This window comes from Anser cygnoides, chromosome Z, assembly GCF_040182565.1.
Source record: "Anser cygnoides isolate HZ-2024a breed goose chromosome Z, Taihu_goose_T2T_genome, whole genome shotgun sequence".
In the NCBI taxonomy this organism is placed as follows: Eukaryota; Metazoa; Chordata; class Aves; order Anseriformes; family Anatidae; genus Anser; species Anser cygnoides.
This window is the reverse complement of record NC_089912.1, coordinates 81,646,502-81,673,369: the sequence shown is the minus strand read 5'-3', so window position 1 is coordinate 81,673,369 and position 26,868 is coordinate 81,646,502. Positions and strand designations below refer to the sequence as shown.

Genomic DNA, 26,868 nt, shown 5'->3' with positions numbered 1-26,868 from the left:
AAACTATCCAATTTTTGAAGACAATTTACAGCCTTTTTTTTATGCTCTGTCATGCTAACATGTCAGTTTCCAACACCTCTCTGATTATTTTCTTCCTTTTGTCCACAGCTTTCTCACAGTGGAAATCTTTACAATTTTTGTTAATTAATCCCTTAATAGCAGAAGTATGAAAAACTGGGCAGTCTCAGGACAGCAGAAGCATATGCCATTGGAATTTGCTTTCAGAATTCAAAGAGAGACAGTCTTGAAAAGCAGATCAAGATTTTTTCCTTAAAACACGATCTGTAATGTTGACCAACAAGACTTGACTAAACAAGAATGCAAAAAGGTGTATCATATCTTGTATTGGTCATAAAACTCTAGAAATAAACAGGTTGCATGCTTACACGATATAAGGAATGGATGAGATTTACTGCCTTCCACAGTTACGGCAACAGAAACTCCACAACTAATTTCTGTCAGGTATCCTTATTTGTTGATGATACCTAAGTCTGTTATCTTGTTAAACTCCAGGCTTTCACGCTCAGGCCTCTACTGAAATTCCATCAAACAGGCAGAAGATTTATAGTGTAGGAGGACGTTAATTATTTTAACTACAAGCAGAGCAAAAAGAAACAAACAAACCAAACAAACAAACAAACAAACAACCTACATTTCTCAAAAAAATTAAGAGCATAATAATTTGCTTTTGAGCTTTCCTTGTTACCTTAATATCTAGACAATCACATAGCTATAGGTATTTGTTGGAATAAATAGTTGTACATGCATGACAAGCTGAATTAATGCATCATGTAACTACTTTTATCATTTTTAGATCAGATTTTTACACGTTTACGACCGAAGTAGGAATTGAACTATTTACCCAGAGAGAAAAATCATTTAATATCGTTCTCGCCCCAGGGATGTTTTAACCCGTAAAAATGCAAGAGGATTCAAAGACGAACACTAATCGTGTGTACCGCCGCAGAAATAAACAAGCACACAAACCGGACTAAGACACGTATTTTATCAGCTCGCACTGAAACCTGCGTTACTGAAACGCCTCCTACCAACCCCTACACACAGAGGCGCATGCGCCCAAGCGGGCCGCGCATTCTCACAGCGGGCCGTGACGGGCGGCGGCGGCGGCGGGGGAGGAGGGGAGGCGGGAGGGTGTGTGGGGGGGTGGCGGCGTGCGCCGCGGTCGTGGGGCGGGCTGAGGGAGGGCGGTGCGGCCGCCATTAGCCGCGCTGTGATGGAGGACGAGGAGTGCCCGGCCCTGGTGCCCATCGCCGCCGGCGGCTCGGAGGGGCCCGACCCCGGCAGGAGGATCCCCGTGACGATCATCACGGGCTACCTGGGTGAGGCGCTGCGCTGCGGGCGGTGGGTTCGTCGCCGACGTGGGGTGTCCCCATTTAATGGTGGCCCCATTTAACGTCTCAGCAATGTGCTAGGTTTGTCGCAGTTGAATGCAGGCTGAATTGCGGCTTTGCGAACGAAAGGTTTGCTCTCCCTCTCTTAAACCAACGCAGTGGTTTGGAACACCGCATAAAGCTATATACAGTAAAGGTCCAGTTAAGTCTAGGAGTGCACACCCCCTTCCAAAACTTGTCTTAAAACTTTGTACTCCATTGTCCTCCCTCAAAGAAACCTGAGGATGCAAAGGCAAGTTGTTTCACCAGGCTCCCCTAGCTGTGATTTTTGTGGGATGAAACTCCTCAGAGCGTGGTGTTGCAGGTTGCTTAATGATGCCTCGTCTCATGGCACTTAGCGTACAGTCACCACTGATGACAAAATTGCTGCTTAGAAGAAGCAATGAGACGTAGAAGAAGAAATGCTCATTCTGTTAACAGAGTAAAAATGAATTTTCAAGGAAAAGACTGCCCAGCTCGTAAGGGACTTGTAAATTAGTTGAGCACTGGCACTTAGTGTAGAGAAGACTGTGTTTTTTGGTTTGTTCGTTTTTAAGCTGAGATACAATGAGCTAATAGTTCTTCGAAGTCTCCTTCAAATATATCTTCGGGTTAATTTTTACAATGTTATAATAGAATGCAGGATGTGAGACTGAAAATTTTTATTTCAAAAGAGATTAGATTCGTCTGAAGTATGTGTGCCCACAGTAGTATTTGTTTTTAATTTGAAAATTTAGCCACTTTTAAAACCATATCAGAAATTATGTTTGTGTTCTAGGTGCTGGGAAGACAACACTTCTAAATTACATACTGACAGAACAACATAGTAAAAAAATCGCAGTGATACTCAATGAGTTTGGAGAAGGTATGTACACCTGTAGAAACATTATTATTATTTATTTCTGCCTGTAAAATATATGTAAAATTTCTAGAAATCAAGAACATTGAAGTTCTAAATTCATTGCTGAGATTATTGTTATAACTCACCCTTTAAAAAGGCAAAAAGTCTTTTGGTTGGTATTAATAGAAAATACTATGTGCTAATCAGTTTTGTACATCAGTTCAATTCCTTGAAGTCAAGTAAATGCATATATTATGCTGCTACAAGTGCTGTACCTCCATTTGGTCTACTCATTCTTAAGCAGATGGAAATTAAAATGAACTGTTGGTGGATAAGCTTTTCTTCCATTTCTCCCTAGTCACTTACAGATCACAAATTATCTTAGACCAAGAAAACAGGGAGATACATGCATGGTCTCTCTGGTCCTACGACCTTTTTGCTTCTGTACCTAGGATTTTTAGGTGTCAGGATGGATTTTATATCTCTACAATGGTCAGTGTTGCTTACAGTTTGCACTGTGGTAGTGTTGTTTTTCTTTAGTGGTGGTGTTTTTTCTATATGCATGTCATTTCTGGTCATGGAGCCTAAAATAACATAGCCTTTTCCCTTGCTTTTAGCAAAGTTAGTTGCAGTTGTGCTGTCATGTTTATCCTTTGGGTTTTGGTGTTTGTGGAACCAGTTTGACTTTGTTTTTTAAATTTCTCAGAAAATGGAAAATACTGATTTATGAACAACATGTTAGAAAGAGTCTTAGAAAACAAAATGTAATTTAAGAGTGAAATGTATGCCAACCTGAGTCTTTCATATCTCCTTTGCAGGCATTCTTTCACAGATTTTTGATTTCAAATTATAGTACTTCCTCTTTTTCCAGGAAGTGCATTGGAGAAATCCCTGGCAATCAGTCAAGGGGGAGAACTCTATGAAGAATGGCTGGAGCTCAGAAATGGCTGCCTGTGCTGTTCAGTAAAGTAAGGAAGGACTGTTACGCAAGTTCTTACAGTGGGTTTTTGGGGAATTGAGGAGAGGAGATCGAGGTCTTGATTCATAAAACTGATGGTAGTGTTGATTGTGACCTCTTTTCCTCAGTTAAAACAAGAATTGGAATTTGATAGGTAGAAATGTATTTTAGAAATGCGTTGGTCTAAACACCAATTGGGTGTTGTAGGGTAAGGAGCTCTCAGTCTTCTGTTACTAGTATATGCTGTTAAACAGGAAGGCTGGAACTAGGCCTCAGGTGAACTAATTTCCAGTTTAAATCCTTACTTGGTGTTTCTTGCTCTATATTGACTAACACTTGAATATTTTATTCCTCAGAAAGGGTAGAGGGTGGGCTTGGTGACCTAACGAAACGCGGTATTCTGAATTGTAAATTGATGGTTATGTTGAAAAGTAGTAGTGCATTTGGTTTTGTTATGTTTTGTTCCCATGTTTGTTTGAATGCCAGATTGTTTGTGATAAATTTATAAGAAAGGTGATGGTTTGTTTGTCCAGGAAGTTTGAAGAACTGGTCTTATGCCTTACAATTGGATTAGTAAGGGGAAAACAAAGATCCTATTGTACTGTGTTGTATGGCGGGATATAAAGAATGCCGCCATTACTACTGTTTTTTTAAATACATTGGTTTCTTACATAAAATACCATATGTTTTGACTTCATCAGCTGAGATTTCAGTCAATGATGCATCTTGATTTTGCTATATGTGATAGAGAAAGACAGGAGAACATTGATCAGTCTCCACCCCCCTACCCCCCTTCATTTTAAAATCTGTTTCCAAATAAAAACAGTTACACATTCACACAGCCCTGCTTTACAGTTATTTCAGTGTTTGAATATTCATTTAAATTAGCATTGTTATGTCCTTGGGAGTGGGCAAATAGTGTTTTCAGACTAAAACAAAACAGAAAACTGCTGTTTACCTGATACTGGAACAACATCTTGATGACCGAATTTTAAGTGTAGACTGTAAGTCCTGACTCAGACCTTTGCTTTGATGATACTGTCACTGTGTTCTGCATGAGAAGATGGAGAAATGTGTTTATATAAAACATGTTTATGCATGTTTTACTTGTATTCTCTGTTCTCAGGTTTAATTGTTTCTTCTTACAGGGACAATGGTGTGAAGGCTATTGAGAACCTCATGAAAAGGAGAGGAAAATTTGACTATATACTGTTAGAAACAACTGGTTTGGCAGATCCAGGTAGTTCACATTATGTATGTTTTCCATAACCATTATAATTATCCTGTTTTTATGAAGTGTTTATTTGCTCACCGGTCAGTTCACCATTCAGAATGTATTATAAAGGGGTGAGTCACTAGTCACATGCTTTGGTTGCTGTATAGACTGAAACTGAACTGGTTAAGGGAATTGGTGCACAAACAGGTTGTGGTGTTTTTTGTTGGTGTTTTTAAACTTTTAAACTTCAGATTGACTCTAAAGCTTAACAGAAATCCAGTTAGAATATATGTCTGTCAAGAAAACAGCTGGTAAGGCTTGGAGAAGAGAAGCGCATTCTAAATCTGCGAGCTTTCAGTAGTCTTTTCTGTCTTGCATTTCTCCTTTCAAGGTATAGATTAGCATCATCTAGTTTAGTGTTATGTTGGTTGTCATAAGCCTTGTATTCTGTGAAGTCATAAAATGTACTGCCAACCAGACTAACACATTGGTTTGGTATGTAGAGGGCAGTAATAGATCTTACAAATTCCTTGTGTGCTGTTTAATGATATTTATTATAAAAAGGTGTTTCAACTGGAGTTCATGTTAGTAATAGCTATCTAAATGGTTGTCTCTGAGCCATACCAATTAAAAATGTGTCGTTGATTGAGAGTGAAGGAAATTCTTACTGGCAATTCAGTTGTTTCCCATTTAATAGATTGACACTTTCCAGCTCAAAGTTAAATAGTTGTCATAGTAAAGTAATTTTTTTTTTTCGAAGGAAGAACATTGATTTGGCCTCTGTTACTCACAAATCCTATTTGAGTCAAATTGGAAAACTATTAAGCTTTTTGGAAAAAATCAATAGATACCAGAAAACCATTAGATCTTGTGGCCTTTGCTATAGCCTGCATGAGTAAGCCCTGTAAACGATTGACAGGTATTTGGTGTTGATACAGAGTGATGTTTGGAGGACTGCGTCTTGTCAGTTCAGGTGGACAGCTCTAGGCATTAGAATAAGTTCAGTTATTGTTTTCTTCTTTCTGCTTAGACAGCCTGTCAGTAATGAAGGGTCTGATAATTGAAAAATACAAGTACTGTTACTGCTGTTAGCTCCTTCTGTCCTTCATATTGGGGCACTGATACATGCTAAATTGGTTTGTTTCACGACACCTTGTGATTTGTTTCATAAATATGCAGCACATCCTACAGTTCCTAGAATCTATTTCACAGGGTCTTTCTAGCAGAAAGCAAGGAGTAGCGTGCTCTTAGGCCATATATATTACACAGGTTCCAGGTCACAAATTTCTAAATCCTTGATAGAATGTGACCACAGTGGTTCAAATACTTTTTGATTCTTTTTCTTCTAGGCTTATCAGCTTAGTATGTTCTGTTTTACGTTACGTAATTTTTACATTTATATTTTTTATAATCACAGACTATTTCAGGTTGGAAAGGATGCTGGGAGGTCTTTAGTCCAACTTCCTGCTCAAAGCAGCGTAAGATATAAGATCAGGTTGCAGGGTATTCAGTCAGAGAATGGGAGTGATAGAACAATTCTAGTCAGCCTGTTCTGTGCCTGCCTTTTCATGGTGAAAAAGCGTATTTCTGCTATATGTGGTCTGAACCCCTTGTTCCTGTGATCCTGTGCTGAACTCATACACGTGTATTGACATTTTTTGTGTACATGGGATCCCCATGCTGGAAGTACTATCCAGGTATGGTCTTAAAAGTGCTGAATTGAGGAAGATGACCTGCCTCAGCCATGCTCCTGTTCCAGCAGCTTGGGATGCTGTTGGCCTTCTTTAATCCCATGGCATACTGATCGCACAGCTTCTGCTGACCAGGATCCCAAGGGCCATTTCCATAGACCTGCTGCCTAGCCTGTATAGTTGCAAGGGGCTGGCTTTTCCTTAGTGTGTGGCTTGACCATTCTTGCTGAATTTCATCAGGTTCCTATTGCCCTTTCCTTCCTGACCGCCCCTCTGAAAGGCAGCCCTACCCTTAAGCATATTGACTGTCCATTTCCCGGTTTGATGTTCAATGTGAGCTTGGCAGGCACGTCCTCTATCTCCTACTCTGGACTGCTGCTAAAGAGGTTAGAAAAGGACAGGTGCCAGGATAGACCCCTGCAATACCCTGCTTATACTGGCTTCCAAATAGGGTGTGACCCATTAACTGCAGCCTTCAGATTTTGATTGTCCAACCAGTTTCGTCTAGTTGTGTTTCTGCTTAGATTGGTAATGCTGCAGTGTGCTTACAAGAATGTCTTAGAATACAGCGTTGAAAACTTTGCTAGAGTTGAGGTAAATGGCATGCGGTGGACTGCCCTGGTCCACAGAGAAATTACTCATCAGAAAAGAAGGCCAGGAATGGCCTTGACAGATTGATCAGTCATGATTTACGCTGTTAAACCTCCAGTATAATACTTGTCTGCAGTTTGAACCTATGTTAGAGATGTGTTAACCTGATTTATCCTAAAATATTTTAGGCCAGAAGTTTTCTTGTGGAGATCTGAGATAAGGAAAATGTTCTTTTCTGTCTTCAGTTATTCTTGACTTTCTTCATACTGTTGATTTGTGATGTAAGAAGCTGCATAGGACATTTTAGTAAAGCCAGTGAAGCAAAAAAGATCCTTGGGAGGGAGCTGATTTCTCCCAAACGTCCCAATACCATTTTTCTTTAACTGTTTTATCTCTTTTAAATGCCCCCCCCCCCCCCCCTTTTTTTATATATAAAATGTGTGCACAGTGACCTGGAAACAATGGGTGAAGGGGGTAGTGCAGAAATCTTTAAAAATGAGGGAGCCATGCAATGAGTACAGCACTGAGTTAATACTACTGAGTTACTAAGCTAGTTCAGACAACTTATGTGCATCTGTGTGGGGTTTTTAAAGCTTTTCTTAGTCATAGCTGTTGATCTGCACACAAATATAATGTAGCAGCTGATAGATAAAATGTGTGGTTGGGTACTTGACCTCTGTGACGCTACCTGAATTTGGAAGAGAAGAATTTTAAATACAGCACTATTAATGTTATTTTTACAGCTAAATTTACTGTTCTTCTTAGGAGCTGTGGCCTCCATGTTCTGGGTTGATTCTGAGCTGGGAAGTGACATTTATCTTGATGGTAAGCAGCGCAGGCTTGTTTATCTGTACCCGTGTTTAGTGTAATGTATTCTTATAATTTAAGGCAAGATTTCAGAAGATGTTTGAAAGACATAATCTTGGTTCTCACATCCCCAGATTTAACAACAGAGATCCATTTTCTTGCTCTGATGCTCGTATACTTGATGAGCTGTTTCAGTTCACTAAACCCAGCAAAAGTTGTGTATGTTTTGCAGAGGGATCAGATAATGAGAGATCTTGATTTTGATACAAGGGGGAAAAAATCAAAAACAAAACACCTCATTAGTTAGATGTTATTAAACATTACTCAGGAGTAATATTACAGTTTCTATTCAGTTTCTATTATTTTTATTCAATGTTTCATTTTTCTTTTTTCTGAACTCTTAAGTTAGTATCTGGACTCATCTGTCTTCTGTTCTGTGTTTTTTTTGTCTTTTGTACTCTTGTTTGCTCTAACATTTGCTTGTTCCATTAAATATCTGAGTTTACTGTAATATAAACTGTCAGTAGTTAAAGAGCATGTTGAATGTTGTTGTTTTTAGCTAGAAGAAAACTTAGATTTTGGATTAAAAAAAAGTCCCCGTAACAATTTGTTTCGTCTGTGAAACAGCCAGCTAGTCAAGGAAGCGTTCAGTTGTGTAGGAAACAGCTTCCTAAGTTTCTGCTAAGACAATTGCAGATTCCTGGTCACTTAAAATAACTGTATACCTTGGTCAGTCCCCTTAATTTATTTTAATGATCTGTGGAAGTATCTCTCTGCCAATTTGCTTTGGCCTGGAAGGAGAAGGAGAGGCATCCATCTGGTATGAATTTCTCTTACCTGGCTCAGTAGATTTTTTTTTTTTAAACAAAAACAAAAAAAAGTGACAAGTCTAATGTTGAGATGCATTGGAAGCATTGGAAGTATTATGAGCAGTTTTAAGTGTGATGATGCCGTCATTTTACTAGTTGCACAGGAAGCTAAGAAATTGTTGAATTATGCTGAAAACGGCTAACAGTTTTACTCCATTTTGATATTCTCTTTTAGGCATTATATCTGTCGTTGATGCAAAGCATGGATTGCAGGTAAGGTACTGGCTTTGTTACATATTTGAAAAAGATTTGCAACGTTAAAAAAGTTATTGCAATAATGTTCATTTTGACAAATATTTTTTAACAATTGCTTTAATTAAGTTCCACTTAAACAATAGTTTTCTAAATTTTGTTAATTGACACATTTCAAATGAAAATTAATTCCACTTTCATTTGGTATTCCTGTGTCTTCAAGAAATTGATTTTAAAATAATACTCCTGATACATTTAGAGCTGATGAAGGAATGCACAGGATGATCTTCCCAGATATGTAAAGCATCAGAGGTGCACTCTTAAAAAATATTATGTCAATTTAAAATTTCAACTCTTCCAGGTGTTTGTGATGCTTCTGAGGCATTACTGCCTTAATGGCAGGGTGTGCAAAAAATGGCTTGTAGCTGAATGTCTTCTGTTAGAGTATGAAGTCTGTTGCTCTAAATTATTGATGAAAATATGGTTTTAAGTTGCTACACTTTGCACTGCTGATTGAAATGGGGGCATTTTCTTCTCTTTCACTTAATTCTGTGGGAGACGTTGTTGGGCACACAAGTGTAGGACAAAGCTGCAGGTGGTAAGACATTGAGCTCCTGCAGCATAACCAGATACTGCTTTTCTTGGCAGTGCCGACTAATTATTTTGCCCAGTTACTGCTTGCATAGGCAGTGCACAGTGGTGATGGGCAGACTCGCCAAGGAGTAGTTTATACATACAAACCCAGAAAGAGTTGTGAATTTTTACTATAAATATATAGGTTTTCAAGTTTTTTGGAGTAGTATGCACTCCTGTACTGCAAGCCTAGTACATCTTTAACCGTTAGATGACATCACACTTGTTAGCAAAATCACTGTACTTTTAAAATTCAAATATTTTTTTCCATGGTTACTATATGTCATGGTGACTTTAGTTTTCAGATTTATCGTGAATTAACTGAATATAAATAATATAATATAATTTTCCAACTCTTCGGCATTCTAATAAAAAAAAAATTTAAAAAAAGTTTTCATTAAAGAAAAGTTAAGCTTCTGTAATGATGAGTATATAAACTTTTAAAAAGTAATTAAAATAACCAAGATGTAGTCATTGTTATTTCTTGTTGAAAATCATACCTTGGCTGCAATGTTTTTGGCTTACTTTATGCGCAAATGAATTTGACCGTTATTTGAACATCCTTAATCCAATTGTTTTAATTTTTGTCTAGCACTTGACAGAGGAGAAACCAGAAGGCCTTGTCAATGAAGCATCTCGGTATGGATATAAAGACTAATTATTTTTTATTGTTGTCAGCAACTGGAACTGTATGTTGAGTTATGGAAGGATATGGAAGGTCATTAAATTTTTTTATAAATCTTTTTGCTTCTTTACTTTCACACCAATCTACATTGATCTAATGAGGTAGAAAACAAAAGTGAGTTCATGTTCCATCCTAACTCTTCTAATACATGTTTTAAGAGAGATGGAATTTTACATAAAATATGGGGAAATAACCTGTACTGGGGGCAAAAAAGAATGACGTTAGGATCTGTCAGATAGTCAAAGTAGAATGGGAGATAGAGAAATATTTTGTTTATTAAATGTGGAGCCACAATGAGTAAATGTAATTGTAGTAATAGCAGTCTTCATAAAGCAGGGACTTCCAATATCACTTTATGAAGAGTACATGCAAGAGAATTAGGTTCATAAATCACCAAACACTTTGGAGTAGATAACTTTTTTTTAGCCTTTCTACATCAAGCCTTTGTAGCTTAGTAGTCTCCAATTCTGTCAAAGGAGAGGAGTTACACGAAGGTGAAGTCAATAGTATTGTAGTTATACTCCATGATGTTCTTGTTTGATTAACGCTTGCTCTTCTTTACTAACAATATAATACTTTTGTGTTCATGTGGGAGAGATGTTGCTTCTGCCTTACAGAAATAATTTGTTTGTTCAAGTGTCTTTTATTTTTTTTCTTAACATATAGGCAGGTTGCATTAGCTGATCTTATAATCATCAATAAAACAGATTTGGTTTCAGGGGAAGAATTGAATAAAGTCAGAACATCTGTCAGGTATGAAACTTTTGGTGTACCTGTAACGCTGTACTGGCTTAAATGTTATTTTTCTGTGTAACCACAGTTCTTACTGCTAATACAGAAGTTAGATCTCATGATTATTCTGATACATCGTTTAGTCAGCAGTGAAAAAGAGACTGCAAAAGAGACTTTTAAAAAGACATGTCCATTACATTTATGAGCTTCCACAGTCTTAACAGCTTGCCTACATAAGATCTGATATTATCTGCTAAGGGAAGGCCTTTGTCTTAAGTGTCTACTTTCTTTTATTTCGGGGCAGCTGTTACCATTTTTGAGTTAACCATTTGTAGGAGGGGGAGAATCTGTTAGTAGATATGTTTTCGTTAGCAAATACAAAGGGTTATAGAAGATAGTCCAAATAATTGTCTTGGGTGTAAAAGAACCAGTGGTTTGAACTGAATGAGCGATCAAAGGCTTGTGCCATCTTTCTCAATAAACTGATAAACAAAATATTAAAATGGAGAAATACCTTGCTACTTTATTAATGGTTCCTCTAAAACAAAAAAAAGTCAAAATGTGTTTCAGTATCTATCAGGAGGAGTCTCACATAAGAAAACACTATATTCACTAATTTTGTTGTTAGAACTTGTGAAGTTCAATCTTATGGTATAAAAAAGTCACAAAAGCAAAGCCTTTTGGGATATCTGTGGGATTGTTCGATTTGTTAATAATGGCATTGGAGTTGTTGCGGTGCTCTTTCTTGTGCTTTTTTACATGGTCAAATTGTTCAATCTGTCTATTACAATTGCTTTTACACTTCTGCTTTTTTCTGTTTTATTTCAGGTCAGTAAATGGATTTGCTAAAATTCTAGAGACGCAAAGATCAAGGTATTAGATTGGCCAGTATTACTAGGTACCAAATCATGTTTCATGGATGTTATTTTAGCAAAACCTGCATTTTGGTCTAAGTTTAATATGAATGTAACTTTTAATTATTAAAATTGCTTTTTAGTAATGCTGTTACTTTGGGAATAATAGCATTTGGAAAGTTTCTGAGAAATGCTAATGCGGACATAATTTAATGGCTTCAGTATATTCCAAAAACATAGCAGATTTTTAAGGGAGTGTTACAGGCAGGAATTCAGTTTTTCTCGTAACTTGTGACCCAGATCTTGTATTTAGAGTAACTTGTGAGGCCCAGTTGTTTCTGAGGTAAAAGTTGATTACAAATTTTACAATATCCACATTTGAGTATCTTATTTTTGAGATCGCTGTTTACATGACCTCTGTGCAGTGACATTTCTTCACTTAATGTATGTATATACTTTAAGTATAGCATAAGTGTAGCATCTGGGTAAAGAACTCATTGGGAACAGCCCTACGGAGAAGGATGTGGGGGTTCTGGTGGATGAAAAGCTTGACATGAACCAGCAGTGTGTGCTTGCAGCCCAGAAGTCCAACTGCATCCTGGGCTGCATCAACAGAGGAGTGGCCAGCAGGTGGAGGGAGGGGATTGTGCCCCTCTGCTCTGCCCACTGAGGCCCCCCACTTGGAGTGCTGCGTCCAGGTCTGAGCTCCCCAGCACAAGAAGGACATCGATGTGTTAGAACGAGTCCAGAGGAGGGCCACGGAGCTGATCAGAGGGCTGGAGCACCTCTTCTGTGAAGAAAGTCTGAGAGAGCTGGGGATGTTCAGCCTGCAGATGAGAAGGCTTCAGGGACGCCTCCCTGCAGCTTTTCAGTACTTAAAATGGGCTTACAAAAAAGATGGAGAGCAACTTTTTGCTCAGGCAGACAGCGACAGGACGAGTGGGAATGGCTTCAAACTAAAAGAGGGGAGATTTAGATTAGATGTTAGGAGGAAATTCTTCACTCAGAGGGTGGTGAGGCACTGGAACAGGTTTCCCAGAGAAGCTGTGGATGCCCCATCCCTGGAGGTGTTCAAGGCCAGGCTGGATGGGGCTTTGAGCAGCCTGCTTTGGTGGGAGGTGTCCCTGCCCATGGCAGGGAGGGTTGGAACTGGGTGATCTTTAAGGTCCCTTCCGTGATTCTATATTAAAAGATTGAAAGATATTAGCATCTTCCTTAAGGTTAAGAGCAAGTGTAAAAATGCTGTGAAGTGATGGAGTTGCAGAGATGCAGTTGTAGCATTTCCCTTTTCTCCTGTTAAGTAAGCATTTCAGAACATTATATAAATTCTTAAAATTCTGGATTTCATCTTAGGAGGAATGGGAAATTTTATGCGTGGCAAAGAGTGGAGAAGTAAATTAGGGCTTAGGAAAGAAGTCTTTATGAAAAAAGACTTGTAATAGATTGTTCAAGCTGAAATCAAAGAAGGGACAACATGAGAGTTTTAGTGAAAATAGTGATACTGAGAAAGCGGATCAAGAGCTCCATGTTCTTTTGCTGCAAGGCAGAGAACAGAAATCATCAACAGAATTCTTTGTGTTTGGGGTTGGGAAGAAAGCTCTTACACAATTTATGCAGGATATAACTTTATTAATGTGTACCGGTCTAACTGCCTGAAGGAGATGATTACAACTTTGGGGCCAATTTTTGTAATGTGCCAAAAAAAAAAAAAGAAATCTATAGTGGCTACCAATTTTGAAGAGCATACTAAATTTACTGCTTTGAGGCTTAAATTAGTATCTGTCCATGGAGGGTTAGGGAAATCCTGTGTGTGAGGCGTAATGTTCACATCTGTACTTTCTGTGAGTGTTTGATGCCAGCCAATGTTAGAGAGATTAAATTAAGTGGACCTCAGGTACAATCCTCAGTGATAACTGTTATTTTACCAATAAATATTCTTTAGTGAGTGATACATTTCAGAAGTGAAATAGGCACCAAAATAATTTATTATCATTTGAAAACATTTTTCTTTAATTACGGTTTTTGTCCCACAAAATCCAACATGTAAAAACAATTTCTTGTGTTTCTATAAACCAAATACGAGTTTTCAGAAGACTGCTGAGGACAAACAGTTTGCACTGAAGCTAGTCTTGAACTTTATAGAGGGTTTGTTATGCATTTTACATTATAAACCTTTCATCTTAGATACGGCTTTGTAAAGCTACTGTTGGATATTAAAGTTTCATAATAATACAGTAATACTGGCTACACTCTAGAAGTCTCTTTTTAATGTCTTGTCTGTAAATGTATTCCTGGTCTTCAGCCATGTTAAATATGTTTATAAAGCTGTCAGTTGCTATTAGCAGTGAAACCTTTGTTACAAATCAAATGAGTATATTTCTTTTATAAAACAAAATATTTTTATGCAGGTGTTCCAGGTAGCTATTCTTAAAAGTAAATATGATCAGTGCTGCCTATTTCAAATTATGTTTTTTCATCAGTCTTAGCTTCAGATATTAGAGCTGAAATTCGTCGTAGTAACATTTGCATCATAGCATATTTCTAGTGATTATTTGAGCAGATGCAGCTTGGTTGTTCTGCTGAACGAGGTTTTGGTGTTCCACCTTGTTCCACCAGTGTTTGAAAAATAAAATCAAACTATGGCCATTTCCGAAAAGAAGTCTCAGCATCCCATGTTCTCAAACAAGGTCTCTAGATAGAATAGCTTTTAAATAACTTTGTTTCTAGGTGTATGGCTTTTATGTTCTCCTGAAATCCACTCTCTGAAAATGACAGCCTGTAAGTACTCATGGTTTTCTAGTTCGGAGAATTCAGTGGCCAAGCAATGTGGATTTTTCTCAGCCAGCTCTTGTCCAGGGCTGCAAATGCCGAAGTTGCTGCTTCGGTCTCATGGTGGGACACGCCAGATACACTTGCACTGAAACGTCTAAAAAATAGATATAGACTCTTATTTTTAATAAAGCTGCAGGAATCCAGTACAGAAGGGGCCAGTCAGTGGTTTGATGAAGGGGAATGTACTTAGCTCAAGTTGTGAACTTAAAAACTTCAGCTCTCTTGGCTGTGTGTCAGTATAACTGCATGTATTTCAGCAGTATTTTGTGTATCTGCCAGTTTTTTTAGTGCACACGTGTGTTGTAGAATTATATTAGTAAATATTAAGGGTGCAGAATAATTGCAGGAAGAACTTCAAGATTCCTTTTCTTGTATGGGAACTTTACATTATTCAGGCAGCCATCATGAGGGATTTTATATTTCTGGAAATACTTTCTTGACCTTTATTTTTTTAAACTATGTTGTTCAAAGTTCTGTTTTTGTGCTTGTGTGACTGTGTAACTAAAAGCTGCTTTTTGCTGTAGTAGAGAACGCCAACCACCGAAGTCCAAAATTAAGGCTAGCTACTTGTGTTTGGTGGCATTAGAATAATAGACCAGAAAAAAAACACAGAAACATAAAGCTATTTCAAAGATGATTCATTGAACTATGCAAAATCTTTAAATGCAGTAAAAATACAAAGCTTTTTTTTTCTTCCCTTGTATAGAGTTGATCTCTCCAATGTGTTGGACCTGCATGCTTTTGACAGTCTATCTGGAATAAGGTATGGCAAGAATTTCACTGTCTTTTATCAGAAATAATGTTCATTGTATAAATACAGGCATGAAATAGATATATGCTGGCAAAGTCTACATCAGGGTTTCTGGTACAAATTCTAGTTAAGTCGGTTGTTTAACATTCTCACTTTATAAATAACAGTTTTTTTTCCACTGGACATGCATGCAACAGAAGTTTTTTTTAAGGTTTTAAGTTTTGCTTTAATACTACTACTAATAAATCAGATTTTGATTTTTTTTTTCTGACTTGTAAGTTTCTTTTAAAACTTACAGGATTTTGAAAAATTTTCTCACTTCACATCACGAAGAACTGGAGACCTTCTTAGTTTTCACAGAAAACCAAGAGGGACTGAAGTTCCATAGCATTCTAAGCCACTGCAAATGCTGTATAATATGTTCCTGGTTCCCTGAAGTCCCCAGGTTCTTTAAGGTTGAAGAGAGGACCAATTTTAAATTAGAAGACACGCTGTGCAGTAGGAGTGAGCTGTTCACTGGAGTTGAATAGAAGCTGGCATGTAGTATTTCACTTAGTGTTATAGTACTGATTTCATTCTCACAAGCAATAGTTTTGTACTTTTTTTTTTTTTCCTAAAGTACTTTTGATAGCTAATGTCCACTACATGGACAGATTCTAGTTAGTTTTCCCTGCTTGCACTAATGATGCAAGCTCCTACTTTTGCTCATACACAAAGGAGTATCAACATTGTTCTTATTTGAAGTATAAATACTTAAGTATACTGTTAATTCGTACTATAATCTGTGTTTATGTTTTAAGCAAACAAACAAGGAATTGTAATATTCAGGCATGTTTCAGATTGGTGAATGCCTTGAGTGATAATTTAATACTTAAGTTTATTTTTTAAAAATATTCTGTGTCGCTGACAGTAATAAAGACATCCCCCTGATACCAGAAGGTTTTTTTTCTTTTATAAAAATACAAAAGTATAAAATGTGGTGGTGTGCTAGTGAGCATAATTTTAAATTGGTATTTTGATTATTTATTCATGAGTTTTTATTTTCTGAAGAACCAAAAAAGGAAGGAGAAAAGCATAACACTGAACTCTATCAGTGTCAAGACACCCTGATGATTAACTTGGCTAAACAGCGTATTTGCATGTGAACTTTTTGAAACTTTTTAAGCTCATTCTTACCAGTTCGTAAATTTCACGTTTTTCCTCGGTCCGCTTTCATCAGATTTCCAAAAATATTTGTCATCTTGCTGTGACTGAAGTCACAGCGCCAATATTGTGATCCTTTTTTCATGTAAAATAGTTTCTTTCTGAGGTTGTGTTTTCTTGTATTTGAACCTCAGCACACCTGTGCAGTGTGTGACTCCACGATGTTGAATCCATAGTTATAATGAATTTATTTTTGAGCGAGTACTGTCTAGTGTTGCAACTGTTCTTGTCAGAAAAATGTTTATAAGCTTCAATGTGTTTAATGTGATTTGCTGTTTCACAACAGTATTTTTAATTCAAACTATTACCTGTTTCATTGTCTTCTCAATGGAAGTTACATAGTGACACGATTGTTAAAAATGAATTAGAGGGCAATACTGTTAGCCTGTTTATAAAAACGGATCTCCAAATCTTTTAAGTCAGTCTGACAGTTGATTAGTCTGTTGTGATTAGAGACACTTTGTTAGCTCTTTAGCTGATGCACAGCTTTAATCCTACAACTTCAAACAAGAATATGTTGACCATATAGGCTGGAACATCAATCACTCCTTCCTCTATCACACACTTTTAAATTTTTTTCTAATGTAGAAAAAAAAATCTGTTTTGTACATTATAAAAATAATATTATATGATTGTCAGTAATGTGTTGAGTGGAAATACAACAGGTAAACTGTGACAAACTTTCTAACACAAACCATTAACAAGATCAAACCATGTAATTAAATGTAACTATTTTGAGATTAATACGGAACTAACAGTTTAAGGTTATTCTGAGTGTGATATTTGGTATTTTAGTTTTGCTCTGCAATACTGAAGAGTTTGTGTAAACTTCAAAATAATGACATTACATCCATACTATTCAAATGCGACATTTAATTTTACTTATTTTCAGTTTGCAGAAAAAACTTGAGCATGTGAAGACAACACAAGCACATTTAGATAAGGTAACTACCAAAGACACTGCTTCAGTCTGTTTGTAAGAGAATTGTTGAGGATAATTGCAACCATTGCATGCTCATCATCTTACTTTTTCAGAAAGTTTCAGTTAGGTAGTAGAATGCCTTAATACCTCTGGAAGATTACCTTGAATGTCTACTGCAGTGTACTTTGTAGATACATTCTAAATGTATATAGTAAATTACACTATCAAAAATAGCTTAGAGTTACACTGTTGCAGGCAGTCACATCATTTACTCAGGTATATTGGAGACGGTTATTGAAACAGACAAAAAACACTACTCTTCAATATTTGCAGAATTGAGTCATGAATTTATAGCTGATCTCTATCCTGTAGGTTTTGTGTCCAAATAGTCTGTGTACGTACTTTGCATTTTTTGAAGCTTTATTAAAACTTAACTAGGAGGTTAAGGGGGTGTATATTCCTGTTCTGAGTGCTAGCCATTGCTTTCACAAGGAATAGCAACAGTTTGACTTGTAATAGTCAAGTAGATTTTACCCTAAACTAGTTGTAAATTTTACAAGTATGTGTATGGTAGAAATTAGGAACAGTTACGTTGATACTATTTTTAGTTTGTCAAACTCTAAAATGTTCTGTTTTTCCAGATCTGCAACCCAATGTGTATTTATGTCAATGCAGAAATCTTCTATCCCTGTGTGTAATAAAATTATGCTTGCATAATGCAGCTGTAAAACGCATTTCTGCCTTCATGGCTTTTGTTTATATACAAAGCAAATAAAGTATTCTTTGTGGTTTGCAAATTGAATTTCTAACACAGACTCAAGGAAAAAGGATCTGGTCTGTCATCCCTACAGAATACAAACAGTTTTGGGCTAAATGCTGCTTTCAAGCATCTGTCTTATCCTTGATATACAGGTTTTACTAGTAAAGCTCCCTTTTCATTTTCTTTTTTTTTGGTTTCTTTTTGGTTTTCCAACTGCTGTAATCAGTCTTTTTGTTTTGTTTTGCTTAGAACCTTGCCAAAAGCAAAACAATTTTTTTTAAAAAAGGGAACTATAGAGTTTATTGCCAGGCAACAAAAGCCTACTGATTTAATACTGGGAAAAAACAAACAAACAAAAACAACAACAACAGAAAACTTCAAAACAGTTACACAAATGCGTAAGTGAATACCGCTTTCTCTGCCCTTCTTTCCCTCAGCTTGCCCTATTTTTTTTCGGTGGGTTACACTTAGTCAATCCAAGTTCATCCAGCAAGGCAATGACTGGCATAAGAGGTTGGGGATGTTTGTTCAGTGACTTTTCTGTGGTGCTACTGCCCTCTGGTTCACCCACGTGCTGCAGTCCCTGCGGAGTTCTGTTGTGCTGTGGATAAAGCACAGGCTGCCATCCCTCAGGGGTATGTGTAACCCCTTTGGCATGCTGTGCCTCCTCCAAAGAATCTGCTGTCCCACATGACTGGAGTTGTCTCTCTCTGTTTTAACAGGGTGCCATATACTTCTCTGAATGGCTGAAGATTTAGTGGGATTATTTTTTTGTTTTTATTTTTCGCTGTTGTACAGTTTCAAAGCTGACTGGAACAGGTCCTGAGAGACACCAGGCAGCTGATGGCCTCCTCCCACATACCTCACCAGTGCAGCCTCCTGCTACACAAATCTTGTAAGCTTACACGTATTAGAAATGCTTGTGTAAGAGCTGTGTGAACATACGTGGATTATATGCTCCACCCCTTATATCATCAGAAACTGAGTTTATACCTACATCATATTTCACCTGTTGCCTCTAAGAATCAGAGCATAGGTATAAAAGTGTAGCAGTCTGAATATACACTTGAAAAATTCCATTGCATACTCCTTCAACTGGATTGTGGGGGTTAGCAGTGTAACAGTTTGCCTATTTCCTTTGTAGACTTTACCCTTTTCCCCTTTGCTGTACGTTACAGAGATTAGTAGTGCTTACTGCAAGGTTTAGGCCCTATTTCTGTAAAACACCAAACCAAGACACTCAACTGTTTAGTTTATTCACTATACCTTAGTATATGAGCAAATACTCAAACAAAACCATTAAAAAGTACAAACACAGAGTAACATCACTACTGGATATCCAGTATATCAGAGTCTAGCAGCTGTAGTTTCACTCAGGACCTGAAATGTGTGGTGAACAATGTTCATTTGATACAGCATGGGCATTTCCCCAGTTGAAGAGTAAAATGATACATCCGATGACTTAAATTTCCCAGAGTTTGCTCCACATCCTATAAGCATTCTAGCTGAGCTCAGATCTTTCTCCTCAGCTTGCAATTACTTAACTGAGATCTATAGATCTTTGAAGGACTTTCTGCCACCTCTAAGTCATGGTTTGTAGGGTGGGAGCAGGGAGGTTTTTCATCCCCTACTGTCACTTTCGCTACTGCAGTTTCGTCATGCTTTGCTGTGAGGCTGATCTCACACCTGCATGCTACCCATAGTATGATGCTGTAGGTCACTCAAGTGCCTGTAGGATGTCCCACTATTTTATCAGGTGGAAGGTAACACTAGAGGGTCAAGAGTGACAGTGTCCAGATGTCAGAGCTCTGGGGCCGTGGCTTCGGTGATAACACCTTTTCAGGGTTCTTTACCCCTCTCCTGTAAAGTCAAGTGGTAGTCCAAGCAACTGTGGACAAATTGCCACTTCTGCCCAGTCCCTTGACAGAGGTCATGTTTGTGTGTTTGGAAGGATTGAGCTCAACATAACCTTCCCATCAGTTAGAGAATCACACAATGGTTTGGGTTGGAAGCGACCTTGAAGATGACCTAGTTCCAAATCCCCTGCCGTGAGCAGGGACACCTCCCACCAGACCAGGTTGCCCAAAGCCCCATCCAGCCTGGGCATCCAGCCTTGAACGTCTCCAGGGGTGGGGCATCCACAGCTTCTCTGGGCAACCTGTTCCCCAACTATCATTGGGGACTTTTACTTAATATTGTGTTAGTCATAAAAAGTTACTGATACCTTGTTTGGTATCAAAAGAAATACATGGATGATTGAACACCTACCCTCTCTGTTTACAAGTGTGAAATTTTCTTACCTTCCTAGTAGGTTTTTGAGTCCGTCAACATTTCTCCATGGAGGAATGGAGATACGGCATTGTAGCTTTCTGCTGTTTTTTACGTAATGTTTTTTTTCACTGCTCAGTTCCTTGGTATGCCTGCTCCACGGGTCACCCATGACCCCAGTCTATGTACAGGTACCCTGCTCTATGGATCAGTGATGGGCCACCAACATCTTCAAGGTATCCCCAGTCTGGTGCACTTCACCCACTTATAAGAGCTCTCTAAGGGGCTGGAAAAAAAACCCAAACTTTTATTTTTATGCAGCAGACTAGAAAAGTGTGCCATCTTTTTAGAAAGTTCACAGAACGACAGAATCGTCTAGGTTGGAAGAGACCTCCAAGATCACCTAGTCCATCCTCTGACCTAACACTAACAAGTCCTCCATTAAACCTTATCACTAAGCTCTACATCTAAACGTCTTTTAAAGACCTCCAGGGATGGTGACTCAATCACTTCCCTGGGCAGCCCATTCCAATGCCTAACAACCCTTTCAGTAAAGAAGTTCTTCCTAATATCCAACCTAAACCTCCCCTGGCACAACTTTAGCCTATTCCCCCTCATCCTGTCACCAGGCACGTGGGAGAAAGTTGTTATGATTGAATTTAATTTTCAAGTTAAAATGCAGTACATATGATACCTGTAGTTTTCCTTTTGAACTGCAAGTCTTGACTGTGAAAGTGATAGTCTCAAAAACATGAAAGATGGTTATAGTTTTCTCTTGGAACTAAAGATTAAATATAAAACAGTTTCTTGCTTAACTAAAATTATGATCTGAATCTTAAATTCATAGGTTTTTGTTTAATAAAAACTTATGTTTGTCTTAACAGGGTTCAGTTATTGTAATAATAGTCTGAAGTACAGTAGAAGCATTCCTGAATGTTGCAATTTTCATAGTATACTTGTATCACTATGGAGATTTCTTGCTGGTTTTGTAGTGTGGAGCCGTTCAACCAGCAGGAAACAGAATTCATTGTTATTATCCCTGTCTAGTTCAACAACCACAGTTTTAAGATAGCTGGTGAGACAAATGAGGCATAAATGAGAGCAGAACGCTCCTCTCACAGTAGGCTGTAAGTCCCTGTTGAATGATAAAGTGTGTTTATTGACTTAATGTGGAAGGTCAACGGAAAAAATACGCTGTGCACAAAGTAGTGCACTGCTATCTCTCTTGTTTTGAAGTTGCTTGAAGTGTGTTAGCGCTTGGATGTTTTGGTGAGATTTCTTGGGCATTGGATAAACACGTAGATTCGCTGCTTATTGCTTTTATTTATTTTTGTTAAATTGAATTAGCAATTTTCCGAAAGTACTAATCTGAAAGATTTTTAGGTTGTACAGTAAACATTTTCTGTGTGCTTTTATGCCATTGAGAGGTTGTACTTGCAAAAATACATTAAGAAGACATATGATTTCCTTTATTTTTGAACAAAATGTAAATCCCAAACTGCATTCTTACTGTCAGCTTCTGTTACAGTAGCTGCTTCTGACTGGTAGCTGGTGGTTGGTTTGGAATAAAACTTCAGACATCTTTATTTCCGGAATCTATTCCTACATTGTTTATTTGTAAAAAGCTTTTTTATGAAAGGAAAGTACTCATAGATGAAAAGTACGTTGATGATTTTTCATTTGATAGAACTGTGATGAGAAGCAGAAATGACAAGGATTAGTAGGCCAAGAAAATAGCATTTTTAAACTTAGTTATATGATTGAGCTTACTGGCCTTTAAGATTTGGAATTGTTAGGCTTTCTTTGAGAGCTAACATCACCTGCAGCAAAGAGTTTTGCCATAGAATATGATGGTATTAGCCTGTCCAGAGTATTGGTTATGCCCCCTAAGTGCACACCCAAACAGAACCAAAAAATCCAGCATATTAGGGCAAAAGAGAAATGGAGATTTTATTTTGTTGTAATTTGGGATGGAGTAGTAGATAGTTACTTTCTTTTCTATAAGGCCAAGTTATAAAGAATGCTAACTTTTAAAATTAATGTATTGAAATGTTTATGCCATTCAGTAGTAACAACTTGGTCTTTTCATTTGCAGGGTATAATGACAGTAACATTTGAAGTTCTAGGAGATATAAAAGAAGAAAACCTGAATCTCTTTATACAGGTAAATAATACATCACTGTCAACTGAAGTCATTGTGGCTTTGTATAGGAAGTCATCCCACACTATTCTGTTTATGAAAACATTTTTCCTCTTTATAGAATCTTCTGTGGGAGAAGAATGTGAAAGATAAGACTGGACATGCCATGGATGTTATAAGACTGAAGGTTAGTCTGAAATGACCAACTTATTTGTTTTGTCCTTTCCCTCTTTTACATTTAAAATGTACTGTCAGTTACAGAGCTATCAAAGGCAGTGCTGGAGCAGAGCAGACAAAAGGGAGAATAGCAGTTTGTCATTGTTCCTTGTAGAGACAGCTTGTTCTTTGCTGGCCAGTGGAGCAACTCAAAAGGAGATAGCTGACAGAGAAGCAAACATTGATCCTACTTGTTGTGAACTCAAAGGGAAGACTTGCAGTCCCAAACATCCCCAACACACAATGTGGCAGGATTAATGAGCAGGACATAACAAAGTCAGTCCTTCATTTTTCACCTGCTTTGCTCTGAAAGGTTTCATCCATCTCGCATAAACGTCTCCTTATCTAGGGTTGTAACTATAGGTTGCTATCTGTAGTTACAGTTATTGACGTAATACGCAGAAGTTGAATTCAACATAACAAAGCAGCACAATACTAGTTGTGGTCTACACTTAAAAACTTTTTCTAATATGTCAAACCACAGTTTTAAAGATGAGACCCATACATACATGTATTCGTCTTCATGAACACTTCATATGTGATTCTGTTGCATGGTTTTGAGGTGAACGTAGGTAACATTTTAGGATATATTTTCATTTTCCTTAAACGACTATCATTAAAAAGTAAAAATCAAGTCTGTCAGTTAGTAAGGTTTGAGAAATACAAGAAAATATGCTCTGGTTTGTTTTCTGAGAATACTTGTGTGTCATGGATAGCAACGTAATTATTTTTACTTCATTGGAAGAAAGGTTGTATTCTTTGATCTTTCAGCATCAAAACTGAAGATTCTTGTCTTCCCCCTCCTAAAAATAGAAGAAACTAGCCACTGATGGCATTTTAAGCTGTCTGAAAACAGTACTGCTGTGCACAAGTATGCTTTTGTTGTACTGAGCATTGGAATGAAAGTAATTCTTCAGGAGATCTGAGGCAAATAACATACTGTGTGCTGAGCCTCAGTCATGGACAAACACACCAAAGCAAACGAACCCCAGTTAATTATAGAATGGGTTCCAAAGTTTATTGCTTTTATGTTTATATTTTGCCTGCAGTGATAATCCTTTTGGCAGTGACAGTCGTAGAATTCCAAATAGTTTGTCAAATGCAGATCTTTTTTTCATGAAATATTCTTAGCTCAATATTTTTTTTACTTCCTTAGGGAAGTGTAGAAGTGTTTGACAGAATGTGTGCCACTAGAGTATTTTACAAAGTTTTACACAAAGTGATGAAAACTCTTTAATGCAACTTCTAGAATGTGGGTTAATGGGCTCAGTCTGACAGGAATCCATTCTAATTCCATTGCTAAATCCATTTTACCTCACAAATGTTAGTTCTTTCTCCAGTATCCAGAGGTTCTTTTTCAGAATAGCATTAATGCTAAGCATGAGAGCTTAATCGGAATTATCTCAACATTTTTGCTCATTTTACATCATCTTTGGCTGGCAATCAGTCTTTTGTAGGAACACACTTCATGCATATATTTAAAGTGGCATGGTAGCAGATGATGTTTTATTTTACTCAAACGTAGTAGGTAACTGTCCAAATGAAGGTAGAGTATGTCAGAGCGTAATTGTTAAGTCTTCAGCAAACTGAAAAGATACGAAAATGGATGTTACAAGAGGTGACCGTACTGCATTGTCATTTGGATTAACTGGTGCATAGTTTACAGAAATACTTTTCCCTGTTTGCCTACTTTCAGAGTTGTTTTTCCCTCCCTTAAGTGTTTCCTCTTTAAAGGTTTGTTTATATACCCTAACAGTTATTTTTCTGATAAGGGACTGGTATCTATTCAAGGCAAATCTCATCAAGTGATAGTCCAAGGTGTCCACGAGCTCTACGATTTGGAGGAAACTGCAGTAGAATGGAAGGAAGATGAAAAGAGAACAAATAGACTGGTTTTAATAGGTAAAAATAAATTATGCATCTCTTTGTGTAAGTTTAAGGAGCTGTTTCTTTCAGCAGGTGGTCCTGGGACCTGTCCAGTAAAAAGCAACCAGCCTAAACTAGCCAGAGTAACAGCAGTGAGGGGATGTTCAGTATAACCTTCACTCCAAGGTTTATACCTGAGGACCTCCTGGTTTTTTTATTGCAGCTGAGGAGAATCTGTGCTATCCTTTTTAGTGAAATAAAATAACATAATAAGTATTCATAAATTATATAGGCATATTTAAGATTATTTTGAAAATACTTAAATATAAACGTTGTTGGGAATAGTTTGATTATTTGAGCACATTCAGTAGTGGTGAGGAAGGTGATTATAGTCATCAAAGTGTACAAAATACAATTTGTTTCTGAAAAGCTTTTAACACTGGGGTTGCATGTTTCTTATTTCTGGCTTGATACTGTGCTTTGCAAAGTGTTTTTATGACCAAAAAACCTCCTAATTTTCTGCTTTTCCATGTACAGCTTGAAATGTGGTGTTGCATGTAAAATGTAAAGTTAAGCTTGTTACCAGCAGCTTAATTTTATCAAAGTTCTATTTTCACTCATTGATACAATAAATATTTTCTTTGTTGAGAAGACCTGTAGGTTCATGCATGGCTTTTTGTGAAATACAAATAGCTAACCTGTTTTTCTCTTTACAGGTAGGCACTTGGATAAGGAGATCATCAAAGAAGTATTCATAGCCACTGTGACAGAGAAACACGGAAACAGTTGACATCAAACTAAAAACAAGTTGAAAGTCTCTGCTTAACCTTGCGAGCCTTTTATAATAAAAAAGACTGAATGACATGCAGTGCAGTTGTTCCGTTTCCATTTTGCAGTTTACAGAACAGTTAAACTCTGAAGTTCTCCTGAGAAATCCAGCTCACCTACTGCTTAAAGATTAGCTGTTATGGCCTAGAATCAAACACAAAGAATTCTAGCATTTTGGATTTGGCTTAAGTTACATCACTAACATCATTTAGATTGCAGAAATACAGATATGCAAAAGCCTTTATTATGCCATATGTGAAAAGAAGCCATAAATTCCAATAGGCATGTAGTAAACTTGTTAGAAACCTAGTCCTTTCTCCTGCTAATTCTCTTTTAGTACTGGAAATTAAGTAGTATTGATTTTTACTAGTCATGTAATTACAGTAAAAAGTATTTAATGTTTACTATTAAACTCTCTTGTATAACTTTCTACTTGTTCCTTGATTTTTGAATGCATCCACCGTAGGTAGCACTAAATCTGTTTTATTAAATGAAACTGAAAATATGTAAATAGCAGAGGATCAAGACCAGTTGGAATATATAGCCCACATAATTATGCAGCATTCAGTCATGTAGTCAAAGTGCTGAAAAATGTAACTGGCCTCGTAGGTCTAGGCCTTGACCTTGCCAGTTCAGGATTCTGGGGGGCTGGGGACAGGACATTTTCACTGTGTTGTTATCTAGACTGCCCTGCACGATTTGTTGTGGGGTTCTATGGCACTGCAATTGCTGCCTTGTAAACCTAGTTTGAAATTTCTCTTTCTGTGCTCCTTGCTTGTAGAAGATAAAGCTGAATTTCTTGCTCTCTGACTTCTCCAACAGTCATTGTACACCTCCTAGCTTTAGAAGGGTAAGTTCACCACAGCTGGGTGAATGCAAGAGAGTGGATGGAAGAAAATAAGATGAAATTAAAAATATTTCAAAATACAATTATAGCATATGCGGTGAACAGGGTAGAAGAATAGGGTAAACAGAAGTTAGTTTTCACTAGGGTGTGTCACGTATTATGCACATAATGTATGCTTTAGGAGAAAAGGTGCATCAAAGTAAAAATACACGGCCATTTCCTGAATAGCAGCCTTAAAAATTTCTTTTGCTTCTACTATTATAAATGACCTTAGGGAAACAATCAGAGTTTCCAACGAACTGAAGAAGGAGACATGGTTAATCTTTCACTGCCAGATGCTGTTGGCTCATTTGATTAATATATGAAGTCATGTGTCCGTTAAGATAGAGGCCCTCAGTCTACCAGTGGATAGACAAGCAGACGTGAATTGATTTGTAAGTAGTTTTAGGTAGCTTGAAGAAGTTTCCATAAACTATAAACTGAAGTTTATAAAAAGAAAGATTTTTTTTTTTTTTGGCAGAAAAAGCAATCATTTATAAAAAGATATATTTTTTTGGGGGGTAGAGAAAGCAATCAAATACCTTTTATCATATAAATACGGTATGTACTTCAGGAAGTCTGTTACTTTTAGAAACATGAATTGATATTCTCTGAAGTGCCCAACTGATCATTTTCAACTTGAAAAAAGGGTCCAGAGATTTAATAAGAACTTCAACCATGAATCATAAGACAGCAAGCCATGGATACCTGACATTTATCATCACAGTTTAAATGC

The 26,868-nt window shown here is 37.3% G+C and overlaps 1 protein-coding gene across 7 annotated transcripts; it reads left to right on the top strand.

Moving 5' to 3' along the window:
- The first annotated feature begins 1,139 nt into the window (after positions 1 to 1,139).
- Positions 1,140 to 25,676, top strand: LOC106042928 (zinc-regulated GTPase metalloprotein activator 1A-like). Of its 7 annotated transcripts, none has more exons than XR_001211379.3 (15): positions 1,140 to 1,340; positions 2,170 to 2,256; positions 3,104 to 3,200; positions 4,339 to 4,430; positions 7,454 to 7,513; positions 8,540 to 8,577; positions 9,782 to 9,828; positions 10,541 to 10,627; positions 11,435 to 11,479; positions 14,999 to 15,055; positions 17,139 to 17,190; positions 22,292 to 22,360; positions 22,458 to 22,523; positions 24,344 to 24,454; positions 25,135 to 25,676. XR_001211379.3 is itself a non-coding variant. In XM_013192140.3 (15 exons), the coding sequence occupies exons 1-15, from the start codon at positions 1,235 to 1,237 to the stop codon at positions 25,206 to 25,208; spliced, it is 1,107 nt and encodes a 368-aa protein (XP_013047594.1). In that variant the 5' UTR covers positions 1,140 to 1,234; the 3' UTR covers positions 25,209 to 25,676. The 7 variants fall into 7 exon arrangements, 6 of the variants coding, with proteins under 6 accessions (XP_013047594.1, XP_066844158.1, XP_066844157.1 ...); XM_013192140.3 differs by having other exon boundaries at positions 24,325 to 24,454; XM_066988057.1 differs by lacking the exon at positions 10,541 to 10,627 and having other exon boundaries at positions 24,325 to 24,454.
- The last annotated feature ends 1,192 nt before the right edge of the window (positions 25,677 to 26,868 follow it).